The sequence below is a fragment of the Pogoniulus pusillus genome, chromosome 25 (genome assembly GCF_015220805.1).
Source record: "Pogoniulus pusillus isolate bPogPus1 chromosome 25, bPogPus1.pri, whole genome shotgun sequence".
Taxonomy (NCBI): Eukaryota; Metazoa; Chordata; class Aves; order Piciformes; family Lybiidae; genus Pogoniulus; species Pogoniulus pusillus.
This window is the reverse complement of record NC_087288.1, coordinates 1,387,636-1,401,444: the sequence shown is the minus strand read 5'-3', so window position 1 is coordinate 1,401,444 and position 13,809 is coordinate 1,387,636. Positions and strand designations below refer to the sequence as shown.

General features: G+C 50.7%; 1 protein-coding gene across 13 annotated transcripts in view; it reads right to left on the bottom strand.

Annotated features, from left to right (window-relative positions):
- ADGRB3 (adhesion G protein-coupled receptor B3) overlaps nucleotides 1–13,809 on the bottom strand; it is a 444,111-nt gene that overhangs the window by 164,423 nt on the left and 265,879 nt on the right. For all 13 annotated transcript variants that reach the window (XM_064164125.1, XM_064164131.1, XM_064164132.1 and 10 more), the window contains one exon: nucleotides 12,042–12,085. In XM_064164125.1, the coding sequence (XP_064020195.1) occupies nucleotides 12,042–12,085 (44 nt within the window). The remainder of the gene's footprint in view (nucleotides 1–12,041; nucleotides 12,086–13,809) is intronic.

Sequence of the window (13,809 nt, the reverse complement as noted above, 5' to 3'; positions counted from 1 at the left end):
AAGAGAATGGGGAATGGCCTCAAGCTGAGGCTGGGGAGGTGTAGTTTAGACATCAGGTGAAAGTTTTTCCTGGAGAGAGTGGTCAGGGTCTGGAATGAGCTGCCCAGGGAGGTGGTGGAGTCACCCAGCCTGGCTGTGTTTCAGGGTGGTTTGGATGTGGTGCTCAGAGCCATGGTTTAAGGTGAGTCTTGCAGAGCAGGGTTCTAGGTTGGGCTTGGTGATCCTGAGGGGCTTTGCCAACCTGGATGTTTCTGTGTCTCTGTGAGACAGAGCTGTGGTGCTGAGGGTCATGGTTTAGCCCCAGACTTGGTAGAGGTAGGGAATGGCTGGACTGGATGATCTGAAAGGTCTTTTCCAACCCAAGCAATGTTTCTGTGGTTTAGTCTGGTCAAAAGAAGAGGGTAGGTGTCTTGTTCACCTGCTCTGAGTCACCCCTTGCAGTTCTTACCTCTCATTTGGCTGCCTAAGACACTTTGCCATCAAGTTTAAGGCAACTAAATCCCCCTGCTTCCTTCAGTGCCTGTGTTTGAGCCTGACCTGAGACAAACCTGGCAAAAAAGTTGTCCTCTTTAGGAGCTGTTGTTCTCCCACTCCTATCAGCTGGCATTTGTAAGGTGCCTCCTCTTAAAACCAGCCAAAAGAATAATCCAGAGGGCAAAGCATTAAAAGTAACAGCTGCAAAGCTACCTGCTGGTGACCTGTACTTCCAAAATCAAACACAAATAACATCAACCATTCATTCACCCCCCCCAGCCCCAAGGTGACCTTTGGGGTTTGTGGCACATGGGTTTGTTTTGCAGCAGAAACAACTGCATTAATGAAAACAGACTGAGAATGCAAAGGTCCAGGCAGAGCAAAATGAAAATACAACACTTGTATGGGTTATAAAGTGACATTTAGGCAGCAGCCTGAGCTGGCAGCAGCACAGAGAGCTTGTAAAACAAAGAGCAGCTCTAGGACAGCCTGCCCAGGACATACAGCAGCTCCACTCAGAGCAGTGTGGTGGGAAATACCTTCTCATCTGGCTCCCAACCCTGCCTGCTGCCTCCCCACAGCTGCCTGCACACACAGCTGCTTGGCTCTCAGGGGCCAAGGCGGCCAATGGCAGCCTGACTGGGACTAAAGATGCTGTGGGCAGCAGGAGCAGGGAGGGGATGGAGCCCCTGGACTCAGCTCTGGGGAGGCCACAGCTCGAGTGTTGTGTTGAGTTTGGGGCACAACAGAGGAGGGATGTGGAAGTGCAAGAGCGGGTCCAGAGGAGGGCAACGAAGCTGGGGAAGGCCCTGGAGAAGAAATCTGAAGTGGAGAGACTGAGAGAGGTGGGGATGGGTAGTGTGAGGAAGAGGAGGCTGAGGGGAGATGCACAGAATCGATCAGGTTGGAAGAGAGCTCCAAGCTCACCCAGCCCAACCTAGCACCCAGCCCTGCCCAACCAACCAGACCATGGCACTAAGTGCCCCAGCCAGGCTTGGCTTCAACACCTCCAGCCACACAGACTGCACCACCTCCCTGGGCAGCCCATTCCAATGCCAATCACTCTCTCGACCTCGTTGCTGCCTACAGCTACCTGAAGGGACATTGTGGAGAGGCTGCTGCTGGGCTCTCTCACAGGTAACTGGAGGATGAACAAGGGGGAATGGCCTCAAGCTGAGGCTGGGGAGGTTTAGAGTGGACATTAGGAGAAAGTTTTTCCTGGAGAGAGTGGTCAGGGACTGGAATGAGCTGCCCAGGGAGGTGGTGGAGTCACCCAGCCTGGCTGTGTTTCAGGGTGGTTTGGATGTGGTGCTCAGGGCCATGGTTTAAGGTGAGTCTTGTAGGGTAGGGTGCTGGGTTGGGCTTGGTGATGCTGAGGGGCTTTGCCAGCCTTTCTGTGATTCAGCCTGAGCTGCTTTTTGCCTGCCTTTTCAGCTTGAGTCACCACTCCTCACCTGCCATGCACCTACACAGGAGGCTTCTGCAGCTCCCTGCGATGCCACTGGCGAGAGGCTGTGATTCCTCAGCGAGGTGAGAGGCACACCAGGAGCACCTGGCTGCTGCCCCAAGGGCCAGGCATCTCCTAGCCTAAAGGGAGATGAGTTGGACTCGATCCTCTTAGAGCTCTTTTCCAACCTGCTTAATTCTGTGAGTGATTCCAGCAGCTAGGTCTGGGGGCTGGAGGCCTTGGGAGCTGTTCTCCAGCTCTGGCTGAAGCACTGGCTCTGATATTTAGCTGTCTGTGTTATTGCCTGCAGCCTGATGAGTTGGGGTTTTGCCTATTTACTGGCAAAGCCTCTGAGGAAAAGAAGTTGGGTGTGATCAGAGTTCTCTGGTCTACATCAGCTATAAAAACATGAGCACAGAATCACAGTGTCAGAGGTTGGAAGAGACCTCCAGAGATCACTGAGTCCACCCCCTGCCCTGCCAGAGGGCAGTCTGCAGAGGGATGCATCCAGGTGGGGCTTGGAAGTTGACAGAGAAGGAGACTCCACAACCTCTCTGGGCAGCCATTCTGGTGAAAAACAAGAACAAAACTGGGGAGGAACAAGAAGGAGGCTGAAGGGCCTGAAGCACAGAGCCTCTGAGGAGCAGCTGAGGGACACCTGCATTGTCCACTGGCAAAGAGGAGACTGAGGGAGGACCTCACTGCTCTCTACAGCTCAGGAAATGGCCTCAAGTTGCATCAGGGGAGGTTTGGTTGGATATTGAAAGGAATTTACTCACTCAAAGGGTTCTCCAAGCCTGGCACAGGCTGCCCAGAGAGGTGGCTGAATGCCCATCCCAGGGGGCGTTTCAAAGAGGCAGAGATGTGGTGCTGAGGGACAGGGTTTAGCATCAGCCATGGTGGTTAAAGGCAATGATCTTAAAGGTCTTTCCCAACCAAAACAACTCCCTGGTTCTGATGCTCTAGAAACACTTCAGGCTTAGGAGAGCACCTGCCTGCTGCAGCATGCACAGGGAATCAACCTCCTCTGCACCTGAAAGGAGGTGGAGGGGGTGGGGTTGGGCTCTTCTCTCTGCTAACAAGTGATGAGACAAGAGAAAAGGTCCCAGGTTGCATCAGGGGAGGTTTAGGTGCCACAGGCTGCCCAGGGAGGTGGCTGAATGCCCATCCCTGGAGGTGCTTCAAAGAGGCAGAGCTGTGGTGCTGAGGGACAGGGTTTAGCCCCAGCCCTGCTAGAGTTAAGACTTGAAATTGGACTTGATGATGTGAAAGGTCTTTTCTAACCCAGACAAGCCTAGGGCTGCATGCATGCAGATGCATATTCCACTCAGCTAACTAGCTCTGCAAGGAATCTCTCTTCCTCACCATTATTAGACAAGATAATGAGAACATTAAAAGCCCATCACAGGCAGCCCATGCTTTCAACTAGAAATCCATTCAGCCATGAGGGAGCAGCTCTGCAACACCAGAGCATTCTCTGTGAGATTGCTTTGCTAGCACATTACCTTCCACTGAAACTTGTTTAACTCTTGATAGAGATTTGTATTGCTCTCATTAAGGTCTTGCCCATTCTGCATAGTTTAAGCTTAATGAAAGATCTGCTGTTCAAATTAAATGGTAAGTAGGACAAATATTGTCTTTAGAATCCTTCAACCATTCAGACTTTAAGCTGATAAAAAACAAACCTCTGTGGAGGGCCACAAAGATGCTGCCAGGGCTGGAGCAGCTCTGCTGTGAGCACAGGCTGAGGGAGCTGGGGGGGTGCAGCCTGCAGAGGAGAAGGCTCCAAGGGGACCTCAGAGATGCCTGAAGGGATCCTGCAGGAAGGCTGCAGAGGGACTTGTGCTGAGGGTGTCTAGAAACAGGCCAAGAGGGAATGGTTTGGAGCTGAGGCAGGGCAGGGTTAGACTGGAGCTGAGGAAGAAGTTCTGCAGCTACAAGGGTGAGGAAGAGACTTGAACACCTCTGCTGTGAAGAAAGGCTGAGAGCCCTGGGGCTGTTTGGTCTGGAGAAGAGAAGGCTGAGAGGGATCTGATCAGTGTCTATCAATAGCTGAGGGCTGGGGGTCAGGATGAAGGTGCCAGGCTCGGTTTGGTGGTGCCCAGTGACAGGACAAGGAACAACAGGTACAAGCTGGCACACAGGAGTTCCAGCTTAACATGAGGAGAGACTTCTTTGGTTTGAGGGTGCTGGAGCCCTGGAGCAGGCTACCCAGAGAGGTTGAGGAGTCTCTTCTCCAGACTAAACAGCCTCAGGGCATTCAGTCTTCCTTCACAGAGAGATGTTCCAGTCCTTTCATCGCCCTCTGAGCCTCCCCAGCAGATTCCCTCTCTCTCTTGAATTAGAGAGCCCAGAACTGGACACAGTACTGCAGCTGTGGTCTCACCAGGGCTGTGCAGAGGATAAGCAAGTGGTAGGAGAGTCCTTAGACCTGCTGGACACACTCTTCTGTATGGCAATGGTCTCTGGAAGTCAACCATGCAGAAATGTGTCTTTATCTGCTTCTTTGGGTTGGATTAGTTTGCTTTGGGTCAGCTTGGGTTGGATTGGTTTGGGGTGGGTTTGTTTGGACTGGGTTGAATTGGTTTGGGTAGGGTTCGTTTGGATTGGATTGGTTTGTTTTGGGTTTGGTTGGGTTGGATTGGTTTGAGTTGGGTTTGTTTGGATTGGGTTGGATTGGTTTATTTGGATTGGGCTGGATTGGTTTTGGTTTGGATTGGGTTGGATTGGTTTGGGTTTATTTGGATTGGGCTGGATTGGTTTTGGTTTGGATTGGGTTGGATTGGTTTGGGTTTATTTGGATTGGGCTGGATTGGTTTTGTTTTGGTTTGGATTGGTTTGGGTTAGAATGGTTTGGGTAGGGTTCATTTGGATTGGATTGGTTTGGGTTTGTTTGGATTTGACTGGATTAGGTTGGGTTAGATTGGTTTAGTTTGGGTTAGATTGGTTCGGGGAGGGTTCATTTGGATTGGATTAGATTGGGTTGGGTTTGTTTAGATTCAACTGGATTAGGTTGGGTTGGGTTAGACTGGTTTAGTTTGGGTTAGATTGGTTTGGGGAGGGTTCATTTGGATTGGGTTGGGTTGAATTGGTTTGTTTTGGGTTAGATTGGGTTGGGTTTGTTTGGAATTAATAGGATTAGGTTGGGTTAGATTGGTTTAGTTTGGGTTAGATTGGTTTGGGGAGGGCTCATTTGGATTGAGTTGGGTTGAGTTGGATTGGTTTGTTTTGGGTTAGATTGGGTTGGGTTTGCTTGGAATTAATAGGATTAGGTTGGGTTAGATTGGTTTAGTTTGGGTTAGATTGGTTTGGGAGGGCTCAGTTGGATTGGTTTGTTTTGGGTTAGATTGGGTTGGGTTTGTTTGGATTCAATAGGATTAGGTTGGGTTAGATTGGTTTAGTTTGGGTTAGATTGGTTTGGGGAGGGCTCATTTGGATTGGGTTGAGTTGGATTGGTTTGTTTTGGGTTAGATTGGGTTGGGTTTGTTTGGATTCAATAGGATTAGGTTGGGTTAGATTGGTTTAGTTTGGTTTGGGTAGGGTTCATTTGGATTGAGTTGAGTGGTTTATTCTGGGTTGGGTTGGTTTTTCTGGGTTAATCTTTTTGCCTCTTCCCCCCTTTCTTTCCCGAGGGCGACTCTCCACCAAACAGTTCTCTTCTTCAAAGGTGGGGGACTGAATATTGAGGGAAGGTTGGCAGTAGGTCAGGGAGACCTTGCCTGACGTCACGGGTGGGCACGTGATGGTCTTTGCTTCCCTCTAGTGACTGCTGCAGGAAGAGATTTGACTCCAGTCTGCTGCTGCTGCTGCTCAGCCATGGCACAGAGATGCAGCCAAAGGTCAATGAGATGTGATGGAGCAGCTGATAAAATATGGCAGATGTAAAGTGGAGGTGGTTGTGACCGAGTCTGAAGGAGCTCTGCAGCTTTATCAGGCAGAGATAAGATTTCAGGGTTGGCAATTCAATACCAGCTGGGGGATTACCTCAAAGACATTTCAAACCAAATGCTTCTTTTGAGGTCATTTTGCCATGCAAATGCTTGTAGAAAGAAAATGAGTCCTATGATGTTGGATTTCTCAGGGAGAAGAGTTGCTAATTTAGGAGGTTTCAATCAGGTTTAGATCCATGTATCTGGAAGTACTTCTGCTACCTGAAGGGGCTGCAGGCAGGCTGCAGAGGGACTGTCTGCAAAGGCCTGCAGGGACAGCATGAGGGCAATGAGAGCAGAGCAGATTGAGACTGGATGTGAGGAACAAGTTCTGCACCAGGAGGCTGCTGGAACACTGCAGCAGGTTGCCCAGGGAGGTGGTTGAGGCTCCATCCCTGAAGATACTCAAGGAGAGGCTCAACAAGTCTCTGAGCAAGCTGCTCTAGTGGAGCATGTCCCTGCTGACTGCAGGGGTTTGGACCAGATGACCTTTGGAGGTCCCTTCCCACCCAAACCATTCCTGGTGAGTTATGAGCAGCAACATCAATGCTCCCATTTTGACTTGCTAACATTCTGAACCTCCACTGGAATCAGAGATACCAATCCAAAGCTCCACCACTCTGGGGGCTTTTGTTCAAACTTGGGTTATACAATCACAGGAGCACAGAATGGTAGGGGTTGGAAGGGATCTCCAGAGATCATCCAGCTCAACCCCCCCTGCCAGAGCAGGAGCAGCCAGGGCAGGGCACACAGGAACACATCCAGGTGGGCCTTGAAAGTCTCCAGAGAAGGAGACTCCACAACCTCTCTGGGCAGCCTGCTCCAGGGCTTTGCCATCCTCACAGAAGCTTTTCCTCATGTTGGGGTGGAACCTCCTGTGTGCCAGTTTGCATCCAGTGCCCCTGGTGCTACCAGAGGACACCAGGTGAACACAGCCTGGCACCTTCTTCTTGCCCCTACCCTTCAGATATTCACAAACATTAACAAGATCCCCTCTCAGCCTTCTCTTCTCCAGGCTTCCTCATCACACAGATATTCCTGCATCATCCTCCTAGCCTCTAATGGACTTTCTCCAGCACATCCCTGTCCCTCTTGAACTGAGGATCCCAGAACTGGACACAGTACTCCAGATGTGGCCTCACCAGGGGGCAGGGGAGAGGAAGAGAAGAACCTCCCTTGAGCTGCTGGCCACAGATATTCAAACTGTTTCATTATCTTCAGCCCTCACTATACACTAAAGAAAGAAATCCAGTGGAAATCTGTGCATTTGATCTTGCAGATCCAGCCAGCAGCTCTTTTTCATCCTCGTTCCAGGAAGATAATTGCCTGATATTACAAGAAACCACTATTTTTAGGTTCTGAAAACCTACATCTGCACAGAGGCAACAAATAGTAATTGAGTTCTCAACAATGGGGCTGATTAATCAACCAATAAAAATTAACAGGGAAGTGGAACTTATTAACAACAATTAATTTGATTTCCCTTTTTTTTTTCTCCTTTGGCTGTAACTCTGAGCAGGCCCAAGAAGCTCTGCTGCAGGCTGTGTAGGTGTTGGTGAAAAGCAGTGTGGTGAAAAAGAGCTCGCTGATAAATTCCTCCCATGGACACTGATTCACTGTGAGCATGACTGCAGCAAAGAAGTGTAGAGATTCCATCTGATGGGGTGCAACAGCTACAAGCACTCCTGCAGTGCAGAAGGACCTTAGCAGCCAGGAAATGTAGAGGCTTGACACTTAGGTCTCCTCTGGCCCCTTCTACTCAGCACTGGTGAGGACACTCCTTGGGCACAACCAGCCACAGAAGAAGGGGACACAGCCTCAAGCTGTGCCAGGGCAGGTCTAGGCTGGATGTTATTAGGAAGTTGTTGGCAGAGAGAGTGATTGGCATTGGAATGGGCTGCCCAGGGAGGTGGTGGAGTCTCTGTGGCTGGAGCAAGCAGCAGCAGCCTCAAGTCACCTCAGGAGAGGTTCAGGTTGGACATGGGGAACAATTCCTGGCCCAGGCTGCTCAGGGCAGCAGTGGAGTCCCCAACGCTGCAGGGGTGTCAGAGCCGTGGAGATGCGGTGCTGAGGGCCATGGTTTGGTGCTGGCCTCCCCAGTGCCAGATAAAGAGCTGGACTGGATGATCCTTTTCCAACCTTTAGGACCCCCTGAAGCTGTGTCTGCTGTGCACTGGCAACCCTCACTTGCAGCAGCCACCTGAAAGCACGTCTGAGAGCTGCAGGAAGGAGCTGCAGGTGGTCAGGCAGCAGGCTGCTCCTCACCGGCTCAGTGAGGCCAGAGCAGAGGGGGAGGAGAACCTCCCTTGACCTGCTGGCCACAGCTCTTCTTGTGCACCCCAGTAAGTGTCCTTCAATCCCACTAAATGCCCTGCTAATGGCCCCCTGCACCCTCCTGGTGCAGAACTTGCTCCTCACATCCAATCTCAGTGACCCAGAGCGGATCACACAGGAACACATCCAGATGGTTCTTGAGCATCTCCAGAAAGGAAGACTCCCAGATCCCCCTGGGCAGCCTGTGCCAGTGCTCTGCCACCCTCACAGGGGAAAAAGTCCTCCTCAGGCTGACGTGGAACCTCCTGTGCCTCAGTCTGGTGCAATTCAGTAGCAATGTTCAAAGGTGGGTGAGAGGGAACTGCAATCAGTGCTTACAGATGAAGATGTGGGAGAAGGGGCTCAAAAGGTGGCCAAAGCCATCAGAGGTCACTGCTGGCTGGCTGCAGCTGCTGGAAGCAAACAGCTGCATTTAAAACACCCATCTCAGCCCTCGAGCACCTCCAACTAAAAGCTAACTACTTTTTCGTTGTTGGGTTCACTCCAGAATGCTTGCCAAAGCCTGGTGATGCCAAAGCACTCCCCACTTTGGAAGGACACGAGTACAGCAGAGCTCTGTAAGCTTTGCCATGTGGATCAGGCTGTTAATCCATCAAACTGAATTGCCTGCTGCTGAGAGTGGATAATTCCTGAAGAAAACAAAAAGGAAAACAAGCACCAAGAGCCCAGCAGCATGGTGGGCACCTGACCAAGGCTACAGCCCTCCACACAGTTACTTATTCAGGCACAAATAGTAGGAACTGAGTCAGCACTATGAAGCTTGCCTGATCAGTTAGAAGTTGTGGTGTCAGAATACAAACTCTGGTCTGTTCCTGAGTGAATCCAAGTGAAATGCTCCAAACCAGAAAGAAACAGCACTACAAGCCCAAAATGATCCAAGAGAGACTGCTCCTAGAGCTGACAGCAGAGATCTCACAGAATGGTCTGGGCTGGAAGGGACCTCCAAAGCTCATCCAGTCCAACCCCCTGCACTCAGCAGGGACATCCTCCACTAGAGCAGGTTGCCCACAGCCCTGTAGAGCCTCATCCTGATTATCTCCAGGGATGGAGCCTCAATCACCTCCCTGAGCAACCTGCTGCAGTGTTCCAGCAGCCTCCTGGTGCAGAACTTGTTCCTCACATCCAATCTCAATCTGCTCTGCTCTCATTCCAAACCATTGCCTCTCATCCTGTCCCTGCAGGCCTTTGCAAACAGTCCCTCTGCAGCCTGCTTGTAGTCTCCTTCAGGCACTGGCAGGCAGCTCTGAGGTCCCCCTGGAGCCTTCTCCAGGCTGCACACCCCCAGCCCCCTCAGCCTGTCCTCATAGCAGAGCTGCTTCAGTCCCCTGATCATTTTTGTGGCCCTTCTAGTATTAAGGATCCCATAGCTGGCCCCAGCCCTGCAGGTGAGGTCTCCCCAGAGCAGAGCAGAGGGCCAGGATCTCCTCTCTCCACCTCTGCCCAGGCTGCTGCGGATGCAGCCCAGGCTGCCCTTGGCCTTCTGTGCTGCCAGTGCCCATTGCTGGCTCCTGCCCAGCTTCTCCCCCACCAGCACTCCCAAGTCCTTCTCTGCAGGGCTGCTCTCAACCTCATCATCCCCCAGCCTGGACCTGGTCTCAAGAGTTGCCATGACCCAGGAGCACTATGTGTAAGCTTAACTTTTAGATGCCCCTTTCCCAGCCAGCCTCTGAAGCAGGGTGAAGGCAGCACTGATCCTGGAACACTCAGCACCTCTATACACATCAACAGGAATGCAGGCAAGCACAAAGTACATCTGTTTGTGACTCCTTCAGCTCTTCAGCCTAAATACCTGCAGGAAATCTTTTCATCACATTGTTCAACCCACAGCATGGCTTCTAGGTTTTTTCTTTCCCTTTTGGAAGTCTAATTCCATGCAAATATGGCTTTGATATTCTGGAGTGCAGCAGGGAAATCAGAGAGCTGGCTCCAAACACACAGCACTCCTAAATTCAAGGCATTAAAAAAGGGGCAAAGAAAAGACTGCACTGCTACTGTGGGAGCAAAACGTTGTGAGGAGGGGAGGAGGAACAGCCTGGAGGGGCTGCTGCTGGGCTCTGCTCACAGGCAGCTGGAGACAGAACAAGAGGGAATGGCCTCAAGCTGAGGCTGGGGAGGTTTAGATTCATAGAATCAACCAGGTTGGAAGAGACAGTTTCCATGGAGTGGCCAGGGACTGGAATGAGCCCCCCAGGGAGGTGGTGGAGTCACCATCCCTAGATGTGTTTCAGGGTGGTTTGGATGTGGTGCTCAGGGCTATGGTTTAAGGTGAATCTTGCAGAGCAGGGTTCTAGGTTGGGCTTGGTGATCCTGAGGGGCTGTGCCAGCCTGGGGGTGTCTGTGGTTCCAGAGGTTTTGCACTCCATGTGTACAAAATAATCCCTAGGAGCAAAGGGCTTCTGTGCTTTGTTCCATGCCTCCTGCAGAAGGGGAACACTGAGGTGTTGCTAGGATACAGAGGCACAGACCATGGTCCTCTGCTTGGACTGGGAATGGTTTCCAGCAGCACAACCAAAGTTTCTCATTTCTAGTCCACAGTCACTTTTCTGCCAGCCATCAGGGTACTGATGTAAACCTCAATCAAGGACTAAACAACTCCCAGCACCAGAGCTTCTCATGCTGTAGCCGAGTGTGCAGCACAAGACAGACAAAACACAGCTGAACAAGGTACAAGGTAATCTTTAAACCATTTCAGGATCCCTCTTGAAACACCTGACCTGTGTTCAGGCCAAGTTCACCTTGACTTTAAGGGGAGGGATGCTGGAAAAGATTCATGCAGCAAATTACAGCTGCACAAGCTTGGAATTCTTTCCAACCACACTGGTGCTACTGCCCTGCTCCCTCCCAGCACCATCTTCTCTTTTGCTGCAGCAGGGACACCCAGAAGCAAGCTTTCCAACCACACTGGTGCTACTGCCCTGCTCCCTCCCAGCACCATCTTCTCCTTTGCTGCAGCAGGGACACCCAGAAGCAAGCTTTCCAACCACACTGATGTTCCTGCCCTGCTCCCTCCCAGCACCATCTTCTCTTTTGCTGCAGCAGGGACACCCAGAAGTAAGCTTTCCAACCACACTGATGTTCCTGCTCCTCTGCTCCCTCCCAGCACCATCTTCTCTTTTGCTGCAGCAGGGACACCCAGAAGCAAGCTTTCCAGCCACACTGATGTTCCTGCCCTGCTCCCTCCCAGCACCATCTTCTCCTTTGCTGCAGCAGGGACACCCAGAAGCAAGCTCTCCAACCACACTGATGTCCCTGCTCTGCCCCCTCCCAGCACCATCTTCTCTTTTGTTGCGTCAGAGACACACACAGAAGCAAGCTTTCCAACCACACTGATGTTCCTGCCCTGCTCCCTCCCAGCACCATCTTCTCCTTTGCTGCAGCAGGGACACCCAGAGAAGCAAGCAGCAGCAGGCTGCCAGCAAGCTTTCACTGTCTGGCAAACAGCTCTTGCTTTGCTAAGCTGAAATGAAGATTTGCCCCAGGTCTAAGATGAAGACTGCTGTGGGTAGCACACCGAAGATGATCTTTCTCCCCCTGGTAACAGAAGCAGGAGCCCTCCTTACTTATGTCTGACTGTTTTCCCACTGGCCTGTTGCCCAGCAACCGCCATCAAGGAACTACAGTTCCTAGACATTCTTACCTTGAAAAGGCAGATTAAAATGCCTCTGTGAGGAATCTCCTCCTGCTGAGATGCTGTACTATGCATCTCCAAGTGGCAGGAGAACCCAGCACTTCCACACTGGGAAGAGTACCTTTTCCCTGCCCTCCTCCCAGCCTGTCTCCTGACCAACCACTTCAATGTGATTAAGCACTCTGGCATGCCTGAGCCATTGCAATAGAAGCAAACATTGGTCACTTACGTTCTGGAGTCATCCCACAGCACACAGTAGGGATTCAACGTGCCCTGAGAAGGAAACAAACAAACCTGTTAGTTACCCACGGACAGCAAGAACTGTGTTATCCTTGACCTCAGCACTCATCTGGGGCTTCTCCTACGTGACCCTGCTTATACCCTGATGAGCTGATGTCACTCAAACCACAAAAGCTTAAGGCTAATTCTTACAGAGTATTAAAAAGCACTTGGACCTCAAAGCAGAGCCCTGCAGACAGTCCTGAAAGGGTAGAGTCAGAGCATTATAGAATCATGCAGAGAACCACGGAGTCAGAATCACAGAACCATGGAGTCAGAGAATCAGAGAACCATGGAAGCAGAGAACCATGGAGACAGAGAATCAGAGAACCATGGAAGCAGAGAACCATGGAGACAGAGAATCAGAGAACCATGGAAGCAGAGAACCATGGAGTCAGAGAATCAGAGAACCATGGAAGCAGAGAACCATGGAGTCAGAGAATCAGAGAACCATGGAAGCAGAGAACCATAGAGTCAGAGAATCAGATAACCATGGAATCAGAGAACCACTCAATCCCAGAATGGGTTTGGTTGGAAGAGCTCTTTAAGATCATTAGGTCCAACCTTCAACCCAAGATCAGCATGGCCATTAGGCCACAGCACACCCTTCTGCTGCCTTCTGTCTCTTAGATGAGGTAAGCATCCAATTGCCTATGTGGTACATCCCAGTGTGATAGAAAGAGAAGAGCTCATCTGTAAGAGACTCGACTGAAGGTTTCTGGGTGTGTTTAGCAGCACAGCTGCAGCCCTTCTGGCAACTTGGATGTCAAACCCTGCAGTGTCTTTCACAATTCTCAACGTGTGTTGGGCAAAGTGTCCACAGGCAGGGATCTCAGATGACCTCACATTCAACACTCAAGTCCTCTGGCCAGTTAGAGGTCCTCAATCAGCAGAGATTTTACCTCAAAACAGGATTATTTTGGGGTGAGTTTGAGTTTCAGCCCCTTTGAAGTCACACAAACACACAGAGAGACTGCTGGGGGTTGGAAGGGACCTCTGAAGATCATCCAGTCCAGCCCCCCTGTTAAAGCAGGATCTCCCAGAGTCAATCACACAGGAACATATCCAGGTGGCTTTGGAATGCCTCCAGAGATGGAGACTCCACAACCTCTCTGAGCAGTCTGCTCCAGGGCTCTGCTGCCCTCAAAGTGAAGGATTTGTTCCTTATGTCTACTGGAACCTGCTGAGCTCCAGTTTGTGCCCACTGCCACTTGTCCTGCCACTGGACACCACTGAGAAGAGCCTGGCTCCATCCTCCTGATGCTCTTTAGGTACTTCCAGTTCCTTCATCAGAATTATTCCTCATTTCCCATTAGAATCATTTCAGTTGGAAAAGACCTTTAAGATCATTGAGTCCAATCAAGTCAGTAGAAGACTTCTGATTTGATTTACAACAGGACAGGAATCTCAGTTTATTACACATCATTAAACTGTGCTTAATGTTTTGGGAAATTGAAATGTCTTCATTATTATTGATGTTTGTTTTGCTGTCTGGAAAAGAGCTGTGGCAAAATTAAAATTCAGGTTTTGTCCCTAAACTTGTAACTCTTCCTTTATCAAAACTCTGATTGACTTGGAAAGGCTCAACTGGTTACAGAGCTGCAGTAGTGGACTGGATAGAGCCAGAAGTCAGAGCAGCACAAATGAATCAGACAGAAAACAGAGTCTGCTCTGCCCTGCTGAGGCCCCACCTGGAACACTGCAGCCAGCTCTGGGCT